This window comes from Glossina fuscipes, unplaced genomic scaffold, assembly GCF_014805625.2.
Source record: "Glossina fuscipes isolate IAEA_lab_2018 unplaced genomic scaffold, Yale_Gfus_2 147, whole genome shotgun sequence".
In the NCBI taxonomy this organism is placed as follows: Eukaryota; Metazoa; Arthropoda; class Insecta; order Diptera; family Glossinidae; genus Glossina; species Glossina fuscipes.
The window spans coordinates 1,749,009-1,771,743 of record NW_023998490.1 but is presented as its reverse complement, the minus strand read 5'-3'; the positions used below and the strand labels follow the sequence as shown (position 1 = coordinate 1,771,743).

The 22,735-nt window shown below is 35.2% G+C and overlaps 1 protein-coding gene, 1 long non-coding RNA gene and 1 pseudogene across 2 annotated transcripts in view; all 3 read left to right on the top strand.

The window, feature by feature from the left end:
• Positions 1–8,580, top strand: part of LOC119641195 (flocculation protein FLO11) — a 13,381-nt gene extending 4,801 nt beyond the window's left edge. Inside the window, exons 2-6 of the mRNA XM_038039731.1 lie at positions 4,495–4,681; positions 4,788–4,916; positions 4,983–5,952; positions 6,750–7,275; positions 7,345–8,580. Of these exons, the coding sequence (XP_037895659.1) occupies positions 4,642–4,681; positions 4,788–4,916; positions 4,983–5,952; positions 6,750–7,275; positions 7,345–8,418 (2,739 nt within the window). The 5' untranslated portion in view covers positions 4,495–4,641 and the 3' untranslated portion in view covers positions 8,419–8,580. The remainder of the gene's footprint in view (positions 1–4,494; positions 4,682–4,787; positions 4,917–4,982; positions 5,953–6,749; positions 7,276–7,344) is intronic.
• On the top strand, positions 3,586–4,396 carry LOC119641194 (annotated as a pseudogene).
• Positions 8,581–15,073: 6,493 nt separating the features above from the next.
• Positions 15,074–16,085, top strand: LOC119641330. The gene is made up of 4 exons (XR_005247817.1): positions 15,074–15,620; positions 15,680–15,748; positions 15,816–15,880; positions 15,942–16,085. It is a non-coding gene; the product is annotated as an uncharacterized LOC119641330 (long non-coding RNA).
• The last annotated feature ends 6,650 nt before the right edge of the window (positions 16,086–22,735 follow it).

Here is a 22,735-nt window from a genome sequence, read left to right as displayed (position 1 = left end):
TCTTGACTACTAATTAAAAGGACCTCTCTTTCCAAAAATAGAAAAAAAAAGTTTTTTGCTTATTATTTAGTATTGTGGAGAAAATCCGTATTGCGAACTGCAAAATCTATTGTATTCATTCATAGCCCTAGCCTTCCAGTTTTGAAGTTCTTATGAATCCCGCCACCTGCTTTGTTTCGGAGAACGATACATTGCATGGGACAGTAAGATGTTCGTCAAACACCTGATTTCTGATTCTGCACATCCCGCATATCTGCATTCACATAGGAAATTGAGCGGGTTCTTCGCAGAACCCCCGTGAATCAATATCAGATGTACCTATGTTTTTTGGTGATCAAACGTGGATCGCTTAGTCTCAACTTCAGCAGCTTATGCACTGCGTCGGGAGATTTGATAAATCTTCCTGCATGGCGTTGTCTTGCGCCTTTTTTCCTATAGCTATCCGATGTTCATTACTTATAAGTTGTAGCAGACACAACGATTAAAGTCAGCGCGAATATTCAATGGTGATCCCGCAATATTTGTACAAATGTTGGCGCAAATTTATCTCTATGCGATACATCATACGTAATTTAATTTATTTAGTTACTGATGAGTATTAAAAAATTCGAAGCAAACCGAACGTAACATCTTTGTTTATTTTTTTTTTTTGTTTTTTCATTCATTTTCGCAGTATTGTCTTCATTTATTCAACACATTGTGGGTAACGTTAAAAGTCACTTATCTTATTACAGCAGTGTAACGCAATTTGTGGGTTAACAGATTTTTGCGGTTACATTTTTTCTTTTCATATTTTTGCAAGACATCAGTTATTATTTATGCTTTCTAAAATAATATTTTTATTAGAATTTCCAAAAATTATGAAAAAAAAAAGAACACAAATTTTTTTTCTTTACTTGTCCTCAAAACGCACATTTTGCGGCCTTAGCAGTGAGTTCTCTGACGAGTTCACATATAATTTGTTGTATATATGTGCGTGTGTAAACATTTATAAACATTCAAAAAAGCGAGAAAAAGGTGCCGTTGTAACTAACGTTTAAGCTAACAGTTGAATTTGTTAAATGAGAATTCTTAGCCATTGCTTGATAACGGCTTCTCTGCAATCACGTAAACACTTACTAACGAACTTCAATTAAAGAGGTCGAGGTTTATTTACAGCATATCTTTATCCCGAACACCGAAGGATGGGAATGAGCTAATATTGTTGACACGTTTGCGAAGCGAAGAAATGCAATCCGAAAGATTTCCCAAAAATAAATATGTCTATGATATTCGACTTATGCAGCTACTTCCGCACGTCCGCAAGTTTCTCTCACTGTCGCGGTCTGAGAAACAAAAGCGCAAAACTATAACCTGATATCTCAGGTTCGCAACTTGTTCTCACTTACAAGAAAAGGTATGGAAACAGATGTGAATAAGCGTTGAGAAAGTCCCAATCGTGTGTTGTTGTCAACAACTGACAAGCACTAATAGATATCAAGTTGAAATTGAACGTGAATATCTAATAATCCCCGATTCCACGATCAATCAGTTATCGTAATATCGCCAAGAAGTAAATGAGCATTTTGTCTGTGGCTATCACAATCTCAAAAATTAAGTCAGAAAAATTAAACCTTGACTTTATAAGTTTCACTTACCGCAAAAGGCATAGAAATAAGTGCGAATAAGCTTTGGGAAAAGCCGAGTATCGTGGCTAACAATCGTGGTTACAAGCGATAAAAGATATCAATATGAAATTTGACGCAAATATCGAACAAGTTCGGTAGCCCCAATCAATCAGTTAAGCTATCTACTATTAGTAAAAAAAATTTGCGATTACGAAAAAAATTTAAGACTCGCCTCTAGGGCTCATGTAATTTTATTAATGATTTTTTTTCAGTTCAATTGGATTTTCAAAAAAAAAAAACAAATAACAAAAAAACAAGAAACAAAAAAAAATTGAAAAATCTAATTGAAAGTACATAACCTTGAGTATATAACTTATAGTTAGGCTATGTATTCCACGTTAATTGTTTGGAATTTGTTAGAACAACACCGCTGCCAGCACCTCCTCCGCAATGCACACTTAGAAGACAGATTTTTAATAAAAAAAAAGGAAAATAAATAAAAAAAACATAAATTATATAAAACCTTCGAACGAACTTTACAAAATTACTAATTGAAGGCATACTCACGTTTTATATTCAACAATGAAGGTGAGAAGACCTCTCTACATATACTAATGTACATGAATACATTAGTTGTGTTAATGAATTCTGTCCCCTGAAATTGGCTGCGTCATGACGTTTTCAATTTTTCTAAAGTTCGGGATATACGTAATTTGAAGATTGGTGTTTGTGCGACAACTGAGTAGGAATATCCGGGTTTCCAACTGATATACAGAATGGTTGATCTGAGCCAATTCACGCCTAGGACTATCACTCAGGGTCCACTTTATGTCGCCTTGTAAGCAGGCCCCAAACGTTTTCATTTTTCTTGTTTTCGTTTAGTGCTCATGAGGTACACATTCCCTTCCTCCTGTATCTTTCCCATTACATACAATCGAATTGAAATTTTTGATTGACTGATTCTTAACTGTATAGCAAGCTCTTTCTGACTTTATGCTGGACTTTTGCTCAGTGAACTTTGAATTTCTTTATCCAAGACCTCTCGCAAAGTTGCAAAGCGTGCATCGTCCTCAAGAGTACAATTTTTGGAATGGAATTTCGCAAACCAACTGGCCTCAAATGAAGTTTATTCCAGTTAAGAAAAAAAAAACAACGTGCAATGCTTTAAGTGCTGCTAGTTGAGATCCATCTCTTCACGCTTTGAGATGCAGTGAACGAGAGCTTGTAAACAACTGAAGCCTACACCGTACAAACGCCAATGTCCATATTATTTATTCTCCAAATTTCAGAGCAATGTCATAAACATTTCACGAGCAACCAAATCCAAGGGACGAAATTAATAAACATACCTAATATATGTATGTATATATAGGAATATATGCATATGTAGGCATACAATCGATCATTGTGAAATACTCAAGCTATTTATTTGATCTAGTTGCTAGTTATTTGAACAAGGGGACCTCACGCCAAATATGCATATATATGTAATCAGTGTAAGCTATTTGACTAGACGGCATGGAACTTTCACTATCGGCATAATTTGTCATTGCGTGTCTATTTTCAGTTTTCAGAACAATTCTGTCTTAACTCTGTCATCCGCATGAGTGGCCGACAAGGCAAAGGAGCGTGACTAACAAGTTATTGATCGCGGATTCAAACATCAAGTGCGACGGAATTTTCAATCTTAGCTATCCGGCAGCTTCTAATGCCATGCTTTGTACGTTTATTTACAAAATGCACAGACAATAAGTAAATAAATAAAATATCTTACCGCGTTGCATTCCCGCGTCGGCACTGTATTCCTTGCACCAACTTTAAGGTTGATCTAAAGTCGGCATTATATTATATGAAATTATTAATCAAGGATTTAATAATAGGTACAACAAAAAAAAAAAATAAATAAAAATAAGGAAGGCAAACATTAAGCTCTAAACAATGATTTTTAACAAAGTTCCCTGTGGGGATCATTTAATAAGATGCAGATAATTTCCGAAATCCACCTGTTAAGGGGAAGAGGGAGAGAGTAAATGAAATTTTCTGACTCGTCAATGCACACATATCCTCTGATGCGTATTCTTGGTAGCAAAAATTAGCACCCCTTTGCAAGAGTGGCGGGGGCAGGGAGAACAATTGATCATTGAGGCCGGCTACCGTAATTAAATCGTCTCAATAACCTCAATGGATGGGTGGGTTTTGCAAATGAAATCACAAGATTACTATGTCACACAATACTTTGCAATACTTATGGTCAAAAATAATGATTTTATTAAAAGTTGGTGTTTTATTAGAGTTCGATCAGCCTTTAATAAAAGTTTCCCCAAGTTTTCGGAAAACTCGAATCTAATTTATAGATATTACCCTAATAAAACAAGATGGCATCCCATAAAACTAAAGCTCAACAGAAAGAGATCCATGTAGCTTTAGGTTCTCAAGTGCGTGATGGTGAATGCGTCTTCGGTGTTGCATGTTTTAATGATACGTTCGTGCATGTGACCGATTTGTCGGGCCCTGAAACCACAGATCGGTCCTGGAGCGCAGTCGTCGCTAAGAGTTTTAGCTCGTTCATCCATGAAAAAAGGCCGCATTAAAGACCTTATCCGACCATTCCGTCGGATTCAATTCGCAGAGAGGGGGGTCGTCGTCGTGGTGGCCGTTTGTAAGCAATGGCCTCTTGTAATGCAGGATTACCGGAATATGTACCATTGGTTTTGTCTTTTCACATAAGCGAAAAGCCAGTTTTTTTTAATAAGTGAACATGAGAATAAAAAAAAAATAAATAAATTGAAATGTTTGCTTTTAATTAATATTTGTTTCTTATTTACTTTTTAGTTATTTTAATATTCTTTTCTTTTTTTTTTTTATTTTGTTTTGTTTTTTTTTGCAGTTAATAACCGATTCTTATTGATCTTGCTGTTCTTGTTATCGTTGTTGTCATTATTGCTGTTGTTGTTGTTGTTGTTGTTATTGGTAGTGCCTTTGTATGTTATTATCAATGTATTAACAGAAAAGAAATATTCAAAAATTGTTAAAAATGGATATTTGGCGTATCTTTTTAATTCTATTAATCAAAGGTAAGCGTATAAATATACTTTTCGTTTTCCTTTTATTTATTATTAATTATTAATCATAATCATCATCATCATCATCATTGTTATTGTTGTATAATTAATTTTGCAGCCCATCTAAGTTTAACGAGTAATGATGAGGCTCCTTTGTTAACACAAACAATCTACGGATTTTTGGATTTTACTACTACAATCGGCAATACCGTTATGGTATTCTCTCCACAAAGTGCGCCACCGTTAGGTTAATATTGTGAAAAGAAAAAAGTTTTTTTTTTTTTTGTTTAAATAAAAAACTTTAATTTTTCAGTTTTAACGCCCGAGATTTTTACACCGAAACCTATTATAAAAACCAAACCTACGGATCCAAATCCTCCAGCTCCTGAATCGGACATTAATCCCACTAAGCTGAAAACAGAAAAGCCTAGCTTACCAGATAAAGAGAAACCCTCCTCGACAATTATAGATGTAAAAAGCAGTGTCACTGTTTTGGAGTTTTCGAAGCCCCTTGAACAATCGTCGTCGTCATCGCCACCATCATCATTACCACAATCATCATCACCACCGTCATCATCATCATCGTCGCCACCACCGTCATTGCCAACGTTATCATCATCATCGCCATCACCGCCACCATCGCCATCACCGCCATCGCCATCATCGTTGTCATCATCGTTATCATTGCCGTTATCATCATCGCTATCATCATTATCATTTTCTTCATCGTCAACATCAACATCATCATTGTCAGCATCATCTCCCATTGTAAGCGAAACGAAAAATTCTATTGTCACTGCCCAAGTAGTTGATACTTCACCCATACCGATAGAAAATGATTTATATGATCCTGAATACGATTTGCTTTCACGTCAGCCGCCACAATTTGTTGAAGAATCTTTCCGCGTTGTTAACCTACGGTCACCCAACAGTAAGAATACCAAATCAGCTGTTGTTGTTACGCCCGAGAAAAATACCGCTTCGAGCCTTGTCATTGCAAAAAGCTCTTCTACACGTTCACATCATAAGAATAAAAAGCATAAAGTAAGAGCTTCGAGCACCTTACAAGTTTTAAAGACTGCTGCACCGGCAATACATCATCCCAAATCCAGCGGCACGCTTAGTAACAAAATCAATCATCGTACATCCTCTAGTTCTATTAGTTCGAGCTCAAGAAAAAGCAATAAAAAAAATTCGCATAGAACAGCCAGTACTCCTGCGACTGCACCAGAAGAAGTAGTAACAGTACGTTCAACATCGAGTGTTAGGAGCAAACCGAAAAGGTAAAAAAAGAGGAAATTACTCATATGCTCTCATAATTATTTATACCTAAGTAAAACGCATTTCTGAGGACTACAATGCTCTCCATTTTTGGCAGATTCTTGTAATCGAGCTTCTCTCCACACTCTCCGCTTTTTTATTGTGGAATAAGAGCTTGTTCCGTTTACTTCTTTTGAGGTTATGTTGCGTCATTCTTTAAAATTTCTACAATACCTTTGATTTGTCTACTTGCCAATCGTGGCATACCATTCAGAATTCCCTTTGCATTATAGCAATCAAATGTCCCACACGCCAAAACACGCCGATCATATAAAAAGATTGAAGTCGAAGTATATGTTCTGTAATTTTCCAGGGAACCAACGCACTGCAAGAAATGTAAAGAACATTGTTTCTCAATGGATCAATTTTTACAAAAACTTGAGAAAATCATAGGTTTTGCATGTTAATCCAAAGTCATCTCGCTGTCAAACAAGATAATCGTAAGTTTCATTGTAAAATGCAGGTTTGACTCAGAGGTTCACCACAAAGGCAATTCGCCCTTCCTCCTTCGTCCCATTTAGTTAAGCTAGACTGAAACTAGTCAAATCAAATTTTATTATGCTCATAAAAGCATATGTAAATCTCTTGTCGACCACGACATTTAAGCGGGCCTTTTCCAGCGACCGTAGCTATGCACCCTTTCCACAGATAGTGCAGCGTTTATACGAAATAAAGTTCCTTGAGCAGTCCTGACGAAGAACCTTACATTAAATAACTCTAGCTAAGTATAGTTACACCACACTTCTGTGTTTTATTGCAGAAAAAATAAAAACAAAAGTAGTTCAAGCACATCCAAGCCAAAATATAGCATTTCTACAGTATCAGCTACTACAGCAGAACCTGCAGCACGACGTGCATTTAGGCCAAAAGTGCAAGCTCAAAATCCGGAGCTGGAGAGCAGTAACAATTTACATATTACAAAATTAAATCGTGCTCCGGGCAGGTGGCAATATAAGACGAGCCCGAAGCCGCGTGTTACTATACGTAAACCATCAATTGACATAAACGGTCCATTGGGTTTGGCCAACGTAACATCTTCGTCATTTACAACGGACGCCACAATAAACGATAATATCAATAATAATTTCATCATTAGCAATCAAACTGATTTGGAATCATCGGGCTCTCAGAATGGTGCCGTTGTCAACAATATCGACCAAGAGGTCGGTAATGGAGGAAAGCAGAAATTTTTTACAGAAACCATTAATGTCGAGATTTCAACTCCGGCTGATTTTAAAGATACCTACTATGAAATAGCGACCATTAAGAAGCCATTCATCTTCCAGGTAAGGCCATCTCTTAGTAATGACCACATAACGCTATCATAGTATTTTTTTAAATTTCACATTCTATAGGCCGGAATTTTGAAAAAAACGCGTTACATAACCGTTACATCGACTATAGAGAAATATTTAACTCCTGAGCCAACAATGGAACCACGCAATGACGATGAACCTTTAACGGAAAATATATTAATACTATCAACAAAACCCGATAGTTTGTTAAGTGGCAGCATCACCACTTTGCCCCCACTATTAATTGAAAGCGATTCCGATACTCCCGCTTTGGAGACGATCACGGAATCGTTTAGTATTGTTAATAAAAAATTAAGAACTCAAATATTACCTATTGTTAAGGCGATCGACAACGAAACTATTTATCACACTCTGATACAAACCATCGATATGACAAGTTTAATTACCGTGACTAAGACTCTCTCTCCGCAAATGGAGAGTAAGGCATTCAATGGCTTTAAGGACTTTGTCGATAACTTAGACGAAGCCGGATCCGAATTGAACTTAGATCTGGAATTTGGGGATGAGAGTAATCATGAAAACTCTAGCGGTGAATCGAATCCTAAAGATTTAGATCAACTCATGATCGTAAAACCTAATAAAACCAATGTTGTAATTACTACAACATCAATAGAAAAATTTCCAAGTATTTTAAATCCTACTTTACCCTTACCTACGGTTATTACTAATTCCAGGCCGGTAGTAAAATTAGAGACGTTATGGGAATCTTACGTAATACCAGTGACGAATGGACAGACAACTTCGTTTAGAACTCTTTCGAAAGCAAAAGGCGTGGTAGAAAAAACCGACTTTATATTGGATACTACAACCCTGTCAGCGCCGGCTATTTTGCCTCCTAGCACGATAAATCCATTCTTATTGCCTCTGCAACAACAACAATTTCAGACAATAACTTCACCAATAGTACAACAGACGATTGTGACACAAACGGAAAGTAAAATATTGAAATTGACTTTCGGTGCGAAAACTGCTTACACAACCTTATATTCGACACAAGTGGTGCCCACTTTGCAAACTATGTATGTAACTACATCAATACCAGTACAAGCATCGGCCAATCCATTCCCGGGCTTTTTTCCCCAACCCTACAATCCATTCGCCTATTTGGGTTAATCTACTAACATTTCTGTCATTGCCTACACTTTCATTTCCATCCTCGTTTAAGGTTCTTGCACTTTACAATTCTTCCGTCCGACAACTCTATTACGGTTGTAAAAACCCTTGTAAATTATATTGTACATTAAAACTATTGTTTTCTATGGTAAACTGTGCTAAGAACATTCATGTAAAATACTCAATATTCACAAACACATTTATTAAATTAATTATTAATAAATATTTAAGACAATTGGCTAAATTAGTTAACAACAAACAAAAAAAAAAAGAAAATACCTTTGTTTTCCATTTATTTTGGTATGTATTTCGAGAATTTCAACTCATGCCTGTTAACCAAACGACAAGCGTAAGTAAAAGTAATGAGTCTGGTTGCAATTGCTGAAGACAGGTCCATAATGAATTAAAGTGGTTATGCTGTAGCTAAGCGGCTAAGCGCTCTGCCTTTATAGCCCAATAGGATCGTGGTGGCAGCTTAGAGAGCAACGTTAAAACGATGACTAAAGTCACTACCGAAAGCCCCATCATTAAACTGCCAAAACCTCGTCATGTACCCGATTATCGCCCATTTTAGGAAGTGATTTATATGTGTATCCATTCAGCTACAAAAAAATTTCTCGTCTTGCACTTAAATACACTTAAGAAGATCAAATCTGTAGTCGCATAAGCCAATAGTTTGGAACGCGCATCTGCCATACAATTAGCTTCAAATTCGTGAGCTGGTATTAGTTTTTCCAATCCCTTTAAAAAAAAAAAAAAGGGTACATAGAACTCAGACGAAACTCGGACGTCCAGCTAAACGGTATTGAAATATAAATAGTTTACTTATTTATCGTCATCAAAACGATTTTCCACAGCAGAGCTCGTCAAGTACTTCATCCCATTAAACCGTGACAAACTGTCAAATAGTCCGCTACCAAGACTACGCTTGTTCTTCATAGTTTTGTTAAAGTATTCTTTTCGCCAAAACTGAAAATTGCCGAAAATAGGAAAAATTCTAGTTGGCAACATTGCCTCAAATCTGTTTTTGTGCGGTGGATAAGGACCGCGTATAAGACGCGCATAAAAAAATTGCACAAAATTTCACTAGTATAAGAAATAGTTTCCGCAACACCATTAAAAAGCATTATTTTATGCAGTGAATAGGGACCGCATAAAAAAAGTTTCACGTAGAAAATAACTCAAAACCTTGCGAAATAACTAGAAATTGAAATTTTCATTGAAAGTATTAAACCCGTCACGGCCGATGCCCCGTCAGTCCATAAAAAAAATTTCTTTTATAAAAACATTTATTCGCCTGTTCAAGCTCTCCAATGCTATAAGCGATACTTTTGATTAAAAGAATTTTTGTGCCATGCAATGAACTCACCCCAAGTAACCTACTTTTTCATTCTAAACGAATCGATTTTGCGGAGCGGACGAAATCATATATATTCCGGATATCACGTACACATAAAGTAACACATATGCCAAATTACACTTCTTTCTCTCTCTGTTCTCTTTAGTATGGCAATACTGTGACTAAAGACTTTTTCAAAAAGATTATTCGCCCTTCTCCTGTTTTTACTGCTAGTACTAGACCTGCCTGGAGAGTCTAACGTATTGGATGTATTATCGGTTTAGCGGCTGCTAGGCAATTCCGCAATGCCATCATCGTTCCCGCTTGCATTATCGATAAGTGTATTGCTATTCATATTTTTAGTTTGCCTATGTGTCTCAACAGCAGCAATTTTAGGCAAGGAATGAGTTTCTGTGATTTCAGATTGTCTTTTAGGAAGGTATCTTGTAATAGAGGAAATTCCACGTCCAAAGACACGTCAACATTGCGAATGGTGGCTGCCAACGAAGACCAGAAGTCGCACAAAGTCACAGTGCATGGGGGTGTGAACGTTCAAAAGTGGTGTAGCGACACCGTCTTCATATATTATGGTATTATTTTCCTGCTTTTATTTTGTATCCGGAGTACTTGCGTATAATTAACTAAGAAGGTATTTTCTGGACTCTTGAGAAATTCTCTTGTCAAAAGCACAACGAAATGTTTGCATCGATCTTCCAACGGAAGCCTCGTCCACAAATCGCGATGTTTGGTACAAAACTTGTATTGTTGATTGCAATCAGAATTATTTTATTTCAATTTTATTATTTATATCTTTTTCAGCAAACAAAACGAAAGCGGTGGCAAATTGTTTTGTGCCCGCACCACGTCATCCTTACTTAATATTTTTGAACTTGAAACAAAAGATCTACTGATTTTTTTTTTTTTTTGGGTGTAACCGAGTGATTCTCACTTAGAATTTCAGATCCTTGTTGTTGATAGGTCTGGCTACCCTCAACTAAATTTTCATATATGTCATAGTAAATATCCTAGTGATCAATCTTCTCAAGATAGATTCCTAAATGTAGCGAATGTAGCTGTGTTCGGATTATTACTGCACCACGATTGCAGCACGCCTTTTAGGGGGTCTTTTGAGCTTAAAATATTTTCTTCAAATTAATTTTTTTGCACGGCTAACACAGCCAACCGCCTCCAATCGCGCTTTTATCGTCCTTAAGAGCGAATTATTTTTTTAGTACTTAATGAATTTGAAATTCCTTGCTCTGTATTCTTGCTGAGAGCAGTAAGTGACATATCTTGAACAGCTCCCATTCCGCCTTCTATCAGCGATTTTAAAGAGCTAACGTTCATGGTATCGCGATGGCCTCCTACCATTTCATTAGTGACGATTGCTTTAGCCAAATTTATTTAGTTGAAAAGAAATGAAATGAAATTATTAGATAACCGTTATATTCACTAAATCTTCTGCCATTGATGGGGTGTATTCGTACATATATAAAATCTTATCATTTCGATGAACAAAAGGTAGTGAAACCTCTTTTTAAACAATATTAGTAAAAGTCGCCTTTAAACTGTCCACTTGAAATTATCCTTAACAACAAAGTAATAAAAGATTAAAAGTTCGAGCCTTGCTTAAATATTCAAAAGATTCGGGGGATTCAATCCTTATTTTACCAAGTGAAACTGTTACACAAAGGAAATAAAGTTTCGAGAAAAAAAAGTTATTTCGAAGTAAATGTAGGACATGTAGGAATATTTTTTTCCTATTTTTGAATTTTTCCCTTTGCTGGAAATAGTTGGAGCCAGGCACAAATTCTTAAGTTCGACGGTAGATATATTTTATGCCACATATTTCTCTGATTTAATGTACTGTCAATGCTTAACAAAATTTAAGTGATTATTGTTATTCTGTATTGTATTGTTAAGTGAATAACTAACTTTTTTTCGATATTATGTTCCTCTCCTGACCCCTGTTGATTTTGCACATGTGGGCATTAGGTGAAAACCTTCCTGGCAATATAAAGTGGCTTGATTAAATTTTAAAAAATGCGTTGTTCCCAATATATGTCATTTTTGCCATGAGGTAAGTTTTATGCCTTTGTCGACTAAACACCCACTATAGCTACAACCAAACTAAATTCGACCGCATTACCAGTTGAAACCGCGAACAGTGATTTGTTGGTCGTGGTTCTTACCTAATTGGCGGCTATTGCGGAAATTACACGGAAGAGGCAAATTGCCCTCCCAAGGGTGGAAGGGGGGAAAGTTGGATCGTAATCGCGTGCAATGTGGATTGTTGTTATATCAAAGATATTACGAGAGCTTATGAGAGCTTAAATTAGATCAAAATTAGATATCAAAAGTGAATGATTAGTTGAAAGCAAATTCAAATGGTTCAATAGAATCTAATGAAAATTTAAACTGGAGCTAATTACGTCAACAACTGTCAATGGTTGAATATCTAATTGCATATGATTTTTCTGTGTTTGGCAATAAACAAACACTAATATATATAAAAATAATTGATTGGGTAAAAATGAAAATCTGCTTCAGTCTTTCGCATAAGTGAGTGCGAAATTCCTACGTAAATTAAAGTGTAACAACAACAATTAATTATTGGAAGAAAGGCGTTTAAAACATCGTAAATTTACGCAATATATTTCTTTACCAGTTCAATGCACACAACATTGATGAGAAAACATTTTTATAGAGAGTATAGCAGAACTATATGAAAATCAATACCATAAACTAACCTAAATGCATAAGTTGCTCATTAAAACTTAAATGTACATTTCGTGAGAAGTTTATAATACGGATGTGACAAAAATTTGCGGCACTTTCGTTTGAATATCAAAAGAAAAAAGAATATATGTAGTTTTGTGTTAAAGCAAATTTTAGGATAGACGAGAATTTAATTCTTACATTCAATGTCTTCTTCTTCTTCTTCTTCTTAGACGATAGGCATTTAAAAACAATCGAGCCTGGTGGCTTTGCGAATATTTACTAAGCGAACTTGAGCAATGGAAACTATTTAATTTATTTGTTATAAATAAAAAAAATATAATGGTTTTAATTTCTTTAATACATTGCATAGTCGATAATGAAATTTTTGTTTTTCTAAGAATTTAATGGCGTTTAATTTCAATATGTTTGCGTGAAAATATACTAAAATTGCTGCCTTATAGTGATTTATGGATTCACGTTTTCCTTTTCAAAACTAACAATTTACATTTACAAAATTCTTCTTCTTTTTTTTGCCATTTTTAAAATTTAATTATATACTTACCCTAATTAACCGTCTTAATCCACTTCACCGATGTACATGTTGCGCGGTGTCGGTATATAACCTCGCGTAGGTAAAGGTAAACGATCATAAATGTGGTTATAAGGTGATTCCATAATATCGGCATCTGTATATAGTAAAAAATGTAAAATTAATAAAATATATGTCTACGTAAAAGTTATAATCGAGTCAGAATGATGTTTGTTAACTTTTTAAAGAATTTTTTTATGATGTCTTTTATTAAAGACTTGAGGAATTTCTATGCAATGATCTGCACCCTTCGGACTCGGTCGTCTAAAGTCCACAAAAAATGCGGAATGTGATAAATTTGTTAAGAGATTTTTTAATCTGTTAAGAGATTAGTTTAATCTGTAACTTATTTCGTTTAAAGGGCCAAGGAAGGGGGCTATAAAAAATAACGACATTAACCACACAATACATTTACTACATTATATATATATATATATATATGTATATACACGTATGTACGTGTGTATATGAAAAGGGATTAGATTAATTATAATTAAGTAAAATGAATGCCTTCTTGCAAGAGAAACAAACGTATATACAGTTTAGTATTGATGTTATATGTTTTTGTGTGTGTATGTGCTGCAAGTTTTGTAAAATTCATTGACATCAACAATTAAGCATAACCTCAGCAGAATCAAACATAGAAGCCGAAGAATGCGTTTATTTCATCGACCAGATCTTTGTGCTGGTTGTTGTTGTTGTTGTTGTTGTTGTTGTTGTTGTTGTTGGTGATAACGATGCCAACTTTCCATTTAATTGTGAATCTTTTTTTAGTATTATTGCTGATGGCGGCGATCCTGGTGGTGGAAACCTTGATGCCATGACATTTGACACTTTATCACTTTTACGTATTAACGTCTGTTTATTGGTAAGTAAATTGCAGTAATTAGGCATAGAAGTTAATCACACCAAGTTAGGATCATGTAACTCCCACGCGATATAATTAAAGTAAACCTTTATACAACAATTGTTGTTGAAAATAATTCCACAACAGTAAACTGGACTGGAAAAGCATACTTTTTGGATCTCAAGCCATATACGCATACTAATGGAACGTAAGCCGTTGTAATGCAACAAAGTATAATTGCATATAGATGAATAATAAAGAGCTCTTTGGCAGAAAAATTAACATTACTTAATTTAGACGGGCTCACTCTATGTTCTAGTCCTTCTCCCACACAAAGGTTTCCACATAAAGTACGCCGCCAAATCAAAATGATTCCAAGTATTTTATCGTTACATAAGATTCTGCTTATTATTATTATAATTTATTTATTCCAAAGACACGAACGCTTCAATATGAACGCTAAAAAAATTAAATTTCTTAATATCTTGGCATTTACGTAAAACTGAAATAAGAAAAAAACCAAAAAATTGTAAAATTATAAATTGATTTTATTTGAAAATAAAAATAATAAGTTGGTAAGTGAATTTATTTCGTTTATTGGTTAGCAACATCTTAGGGCATTTTATGGCCTTAGGATGTTTTGTGATTGGTCTTAGGATATTTTATGGTTTTAGGATATTTATGGCCTTAAGATTTCTGTTTTATATAAAAATTTCACAAATTTCGTCTTTTAATTTTTACGTTTTTTTAATATTCTTTCGTAATTATTCACTTCGTACAACTTGTTCGTGTACTTTTGAAATGGCTTTGTTGAAACTAATTGAATTGCATTGAGTTCAATTTTCGCTAAAACGGCTAAAAGCCGTTACACACAGCGCACAGAGTTGCTTTCAATAAATGCAAACCTCCCCGGCAATGATAAAATTCCTTCCAACCGTGATGAAAATCTCCCCGACCATAATAAAAATCTCCGCGACTATGATAAAACTCCTTTCGACCCTGATAAAAATGTCCCCGACCCACAAAGACCGCGATGGAAATGATAAATGGCTATCTCAATTTATTTCACTTGCATATTTATTTTTACCTTTTTTAAATTCTTCCATTTTTGATAATTACTCATAGCGTAAAAAAAGAGAATTTCATCGTTTACTCGCATCTCTCATTTTTATTTATTTTATAACTGTCCTCACGCCGTCCCCTAAAGACCGTGCAAAGAATTCCGCGAGGGGTTTGTAATGTTTTAAATCTGGATATCAAGCCTCTTCCTGGTTGACCTTAAAAGTGTTGATGCCACCGTAATGTCTTCATAAAGTTCGGGGGTTTCACTTGTTATGCATTTTTGGCAAACGGTATATTTTTCGATGGGCTTTTATGCGATAATATGTATTGCCTAAATTTCATCTTCATGTGATGTTAGCTAACTCGTTTCTAACTGAGGTAGAGGAAAAGTTATAGCCAAAACCAGACGATCTGGAGAAAATCAAAGATTTGACGGAGATTTTAAATGAAGAAGCTCTAAGTAAATTAGAGGCAGAGTGTGAGGTAGACGTTAGTACGCCTAGTACAACTGGAAGTCATAAGATGCTATTTGACCGATGTTGATATAAGAGCCAACAACAAGAAAAAAAGAAATGCCGCCGCATTTCGCCTCATCGTAAGGAATGAAGGTTCGCCACTTAATTAAAGCTCGCAACAGAGTAAAAGTAATTATAATATTGCACAGGTATATTTATATATTACTTATTTGTGTCTTCTATTTTAGATAAGGAAAAATGAGGTCCAACACTCCGCTCATCGCCTCATATAGATAAAGATTCGCTGTATGGCAAAGGTAAGTTTGCATATATCATTAGTTAATATTATGTACAATTTATTCACTTCTTTTTATTTCATTTTAGACTAAAAAACAAGCATACAACTCCACGCCTCCGCTCCAGCAGAATGGTGCTTCCATAGACTAATGGTAAGTTTGTAGTCATATTTATTTATAAAATTTAATATAACGCAGCCATGAACAATTGCAGGTTCAATGTCTAAAACATTATCAAACTACTACTACTTCTCAGGAAATCAAGGTATTCAAGATATATTTTCCAGTCCTCACCCGTGCTGGGAGGTTTGCCAATTCTTTACGCGGTTCTTCTTCAATGCAAATAGTTACACTCTGGAAAGAGGAAAACCTAGCTTTAAGACATTTTCTGGAATTTCCTAATTTGACCGGCTTATGGGATAGAGCAAGTTGAAGAATTCAAATTCAATTAAAGAATTTCAAATTTATTGGTTTCATATCGTTATATACCTACCGCCCGGGGTTTTATCATAGATTTCATTCACCAACTAAATGGGATTCGTTCTTTACAAAATATTTTACGTGTGAATTATTCTTCGTAAGTCGCAAAATTGCTACTTGGCTGTATAATGTCCTATTAGTTTCTTGTTTCAATATGTGTGAACAAAAATGTGAGTTAAGCGACATTCCGATATCACCAGATCAAATAAATTCTTTGTTTTCTTTATATAGCGTTCCTGTTGATTGTGCATGTCAATGCCAAGCCAAACGAAGTCAAGTACGAAAACATTAACAAATCAATTGAAAATTATTTCTTTTGGTTCTGTAGCCACTAACTTGGCACTCAGAGATAAGTACTCATGGTTAACTTTAATACATCTCTAGATAAAGAATAACTAAAATTCAAATGCACATTATAACCTTGATATCTGTATAGATGTATAGATGTTTCACCTACGCAGTTGCAAAGTACTGAGAGCCGACGCAGCCAGCAAAAGTGGCATCCTCTTAATCGCAAAATCTTCTATCGTGTATATGGAGCTTTAATTCAGAACAAACATTTCTTGAATGTTCTCGCAATCCGTACAAACGACAAATTTTTGCTGCAGATGTTGTGAGCTTTAGTACTAAATTAACCTAGTCTACTCGGCCTATGTGGCCAAGTAAGGTAAGCGTCTCGGCCGGCAACTCATTGGCCGTGGGTTCAAATCTCGAGTGCGGTCGTTTTTAAATTAACGCAATAGCCTCAGCTGCTAGTATTTTAACACTTTAGTCACTTTAGAAGTCATTCTTGGGTTAAGTTAATAATAAGAATAATAATAAATTGATTTTTATAATTCAGTTGGTTACATGCAAGCACCTATTATGTATAAAAATAAGAGTTATATATATGCACAGGTACTTCAAAACTTGCTAACTAATATACTAAATGGTTAGGCGTACTTGATGATTATCGAGAGTTGACCGTTATGATGACATTGGATCACGCAGAGTGTAGTAATGTTATTTTGTGGGTATTGATCCTGTTCTTCTACCAGCGGCAATTGCGCATTTTGAAAAAGTTCACTGCAATCATTTATTCATTAAAACGTTTAAATTTTTGAATAAAATTTAACTGAAAATCCGTATTTTTCTCATGTTTGAATTCCGTACACACGTTGGTTGCATTTTAGCGATTTCTACCAAAGCGAAACATTTTAATCGGTTTCTTTTACAAATTTTGTTTCAAATGCTTTTAAACCGAAAATTTCTTGAAGATGAAGTGGAAGCAAACACCGTAATGTTATAGTTTTGTTCAGCAATTTTTTATTTTTATATTTTATACAAATTATTGAGCACATATACGCTTCTTCTTTAAAACGCCTATAGACTATACAAACACATGTTCAATTATTGGGAAGTGTAAACAACCTATACGCTTACTCTCACACGTTTGGAGTGCCCGCTTGCCTTCTGCCAAATGCAAACATAAAGACGCGGAGTTCAGCGTTCATATTAACTTGCAAAAATATATTTGTATACCTGTAGCCGTATACTGTAGCTGCAATACCTTGATATGTTTTAATTTTTTTTATAATTTTTTTTTTAAATTTCATTAATAAAATAAACAAAAAGATATGCATCCATTCTCCATATCTGAGTTTTTAATAAAAAATTCCACACAGCAGGGCGAAACACGTGCCGTAGAAACATAAACAAAAACAGAAAAAGAAACGTAAACAAAATAAAAATGTTGCGGGGGGAATCTTTCCGAGCTTTCGTTTATTTCCATCGAAATACCACCAGCTTTTCTTTAGATTCATCGAAATCCCACCAGTTTTTGATTACATTCATAGAACAAGTTGCAGTTTTTGTTTAAATACGCATCGTTTCTTGCACATGCAAATGGTTGGAAGGAATCTAAATGATTTTATTGAAGCTTTTTTTTTAAAAGTAACTTTCTGTCTAATAGATCGGGAAGCCGGAACGCATAACTCATAGTACTGAGCGTTTTTTAACAAACAAACCTTTTCCTTGCGTTTCAATCGATTTTCGAAAAATATTTCAATTTATTTTCATATATATATATAAACTTGGGCACAGATCGGGCATTCGCTATTTAATAAGTTGTGTCAGTAGCGTAGACAGTACTGCCTTTCTGCAGGCTTTAGTGGAAGCTGATACATTCCGATATATTCCATGCAGTTATTTTTGAAAATATGGGCTAAACATACGCAAATCGTCAAATACGGTAATAAGAGTTCAGTTAGCGTAGACGCTCGATATGTGCACTAATGCTTGTACTTGTTTAGCTGCTTACACAGTTCCAGCAGATTAATGTTTGTTGTTTCTTTTACGCTTTGCATAAAATCAAGAGTGGCAGCCGAACGAAACGCCACATTATCAGTCAAAAGTTGACGATCCTTCTCACCTACACCCAAATTTTCAAGACAGACACCTCCCCCGATTGGAACAATTTTCTCGAAGCGTTGTCGAATCCTCGTTCCTCTTTGAGATGCCCAAAGGCGGAATTCTGCTTTAATTTTTCTAAACGTTCCTGCACCAATTTGCCCTTTTTCGAGCGTACTAATATGTAAACAGTGGCAATCTGCGGTAATCGCATAGCCATTTTTCTATTAGAAAAGACAAATTTTTTTTCCCTTGAACTCCTTCACCGGCGATATGCAACTGACAAAAACTGAAATGAGTGAGACGCAGATATTGGTAACGACACCGGAGAAATGGGATGTGGTAACAAGGAAATGTCAGTTTACAATTTTTATAAAGGATATAAATAATAATATCAAGTAGTCTTTTAGGAGCTGGCGAGGTGTCGCTTATTAGCTTAGTAAAATTGTTAATTATAGATGAAGTGCATCTGTAGCATGGCGAACGCGGACCCGTAGCGGAGGCGTTAGTGACAAATACTATACGTTTTGTAGAATCTTCTCAAAGTATGATATGTATAATGGGTCTCTCGTCCACTTTGCCGAACTACATCGATGTGGCTAATTTCCTCCAAGTGAATCCCATGAAGGGTTTTTTCTATTTTGATAGACGTTTTCGCCCTGTACCCTTAGATACCAGTTTTATTGGTATCAAAGCCATTAAGCCTTTACAACGGCTAAGCGATAGGGATCAATTTTGCTATCAGAAATGTATTGAACAACTGCAAGACGGTCATCAGGTAATGGTGTTTGTCCATGCCCGTAATGCTACAGTACGCACAGCTAGTACACTAAGTGAATTGGCGCAGCAGAATAACACGTGTGCCCTCTTTTATCTTTCCGGGTATCGATATCTACGATTCCAAACATGGCACATTTGTGGATCTTGGTATTCTGGACGCACGATAAACTTAACCATTACTTATCTTTGCTCACGAATCAATTTCCCATTGAATCAAAGTTCATTCAATGCTTGGCCAATAATCTTAATGCCGAGATAGTTTTGGGGACCATTACAAATGTTGAAGAAGCCATAGTGTGGTTGAGTTATACCTATCTGTTTGTGCGCATGCGTATCAATCCTCACGTTTACGGAATCGATAATATGCTGAGATTATGCAAGATCCCTCTTTAGAACGTAAGCGAAGAGCCTTAATTGTAGGTGCTGCCATGAGTTTGGATAAAGCGTGTATGATACGTTTCAATCAGCGAACTCTCGATTTTAATGTCACAGATTTGGGTCGCACTGCTTCGCATTATTATATAAAGTACGATACGGTCGAAATATTTAATGAACTTATAAAACCGTTTATGAACGAAGGTGATATATTTGTAATGATGTCGCAAGCCCAAGAGTTCCAGGAGCTCAAAGTACGCGATGATGAACTGGAAGAATTGGACGAATTAAAGCGCAATTATTGAAAAGTGAAAGTATTTGGCGGTAAAGATTTTACCAAGTAAAAATTCAGTTTTCATAGGCACCATTACAAGAGAGGGGGTTCAATTCAAATTGTTCCAGCCGAACCATACTTTTTCGTACCAGTACCACCAACGTCGAACTATTCTTCAAGTTTTATCGACACCTTGAAATTCCAAATTTTAATTTTTTTCCATATAACAAATTTTTAAAATAAGGCTGTGCGTGCCCACTTTTCAAAAAAGGTTTCGCATGGCAAGTGATCAAAAGATCACCGACCCGAGGAATTTTCAATAGCATTCGTCCTTGAATCAAAACACATCAGTGTACCAAATTCCTTCAAAATACTTTAAAAATTGCGACTTGAAGTTTGAGTACAAGAAAACAAGGCGGACGGACTCGAAAAGCGATTACGAAACGAGCGCTATGATAAAAAGTGAGCCTATCTCGGGGTCTTTCTTGAACTCACACTGCACCAGATACAATTTTTTTTTATCTGGAAAAATATTCCATTTACTCGCCCTCTCATTCCTAGCTTTACGAAGATTCTAAAACTTTAGAGGATTTCCCGAAACGCTGCAAACAATGACGATTTTGAACTTTCGGTTGTTATGGGGTTTCGAATTATGACAATCAAAGTTTTTTGTACCCATCTCCGAAGGCTGGAGGATGTATTCATTTTGCAAAAACAAATTTATTGTTACGTAATTCCCTTTTCTCGGATACAGTTCGTATCACTAGATCGTGGATATTCTTTTTAAGAGAAACACTCTAGCACAAGACCCTTTTATTTGCAATCTTGACAGCTATAATATCCTTTTTCGACTCAAACGTTCTTGTCCGACTCACTCTGCCTTCCACAAATTGTCTATTTATATACACTTTTACAAACATATTATTATTACCTAAGTTCATGGCTTCAATTTTAATTCGTTAACCTAGATTTCCAATCTAATCGTTTTCCTCGGCCGGCAGGTGCATGACGCGCCGCGAATGTGTAGTTAAGTTTTCCCTTTCTAGAGAATTTATTATTTGGGAAAATCAATTAGTTGGCATGAACTGGATTTGCGATCTCCGTACCAATATGTTTGTTCTACGGCCTAGTATCTGCCCGCTACCTACTACCGTAGTGTATAAAAATTTATTCGATACTCGCTAACGCGCAGAAGCAAATTTCAAAAGCTCCATTAAGTATTTAAATCCTTGGCCAGTTTCAAATTCGGAATGGACTTAAGTATGTTCATCTATCTATTTATCTGCCTAACTGTACCGTGTCTGCGGTAAACATTCTCCGGTTAGCGAAACTGAATATATCGGCTGGGAATTTGTGGAAGAAGTAGAAATGATCCAAATTAGTTGAAAGGCACAACTATAACACACGTCTACGCAATAAAAAACTGATAACATCTTTGCTTTCCATGTTTTTTGCTTATTGCTCATATGCAACAAAAGATCCACGATATAAATTTCAACTTGTATTTTAAAAAATGGAAAAGTCACCCACGCCCATCCAGTATTAACGAGAATGAAAATCTGATTTTTCTGCTTTCTTTGCAGTCCTTTTTTATGATAACGATGATGGATATAAAATATTCAATCATGACCGCACATAAGTTTCTTGCTTATTAACTTTTATCGCATTCTTTATCATTTTAGTTCACTAGCTTTGCTACCAAAAATAAGCTCGATATTTGCTTATCGCATGAACAAAAGTGCAAAAATTTCGAATGCGTTTAAGGGAAAATAAATGCTGAACGAATATGTGTAAAAATTAATACCAAATATTCAAAAATATGCGAAAATCGAACGGCAGGTCTCTAAAAATTTACAAAAACTAGTCAGAATGTGTTTAAGGTAAAATAAATGTTGTTTTTTCATACAATTAAATAAAAGATTTCAAATTTATTCAAATCACAGGTATGAGTTGTCTGTTTTTTGTTTTTTGTTTTCTTTCTTTTTTTTGCTTTCTTTGTTCTGTACTCATTTACATTACATTCAAAGCATGTAATGATGAAGAAGAACAACAAAATTAATAACGGATTTATAGTTTTCTGCTACAAGTTTCATACAGTGTCAGCAATGGGTGATAATAATAAATAGGTGTATAATAAATCGATTTAACTTACTATCGAGTTTGTGCTCAACAATCCCTAAAGCCCTAAAAACCACTTTCAACACCTTCTACAGCCTGAAAGAAGACACCAACGGAATCTCAAAGAAACTTATATAAATCTCACATGGGTCTCCTTCCAAAAATATTACCAAAAAATTTCTATAAATCTACTTACACGTAATTTCTTCAATTTATGATTTTTTCAACTGGGTAAAACTTCTTAATCTTTTTATACCTTCTCTCTGCTTTTCTACGTATTTTATTTAATTTATTTAATTTAGTTATTTACTCTTATGGTGTTTAACATTTGGATGTATAGTATGTCCCACTAAAGTACGAGCGTCATATTCAGGTTAGATCACTTGTTCAACTACTTCTCATATATACACTCATATGCACTTCTCTATAAGACTGTATTAAGTTTATTTATTTATTTATTGTATTTTCAATTAGATTTATAATTTTTAACATAATAAATCACTATACCTTTAACCCAACTACACCTAAATCCAGGAAAAAAAATCGGTGTACTCGTATGGCAGTCTCACATTTAACAATTCAGCAATGCATCA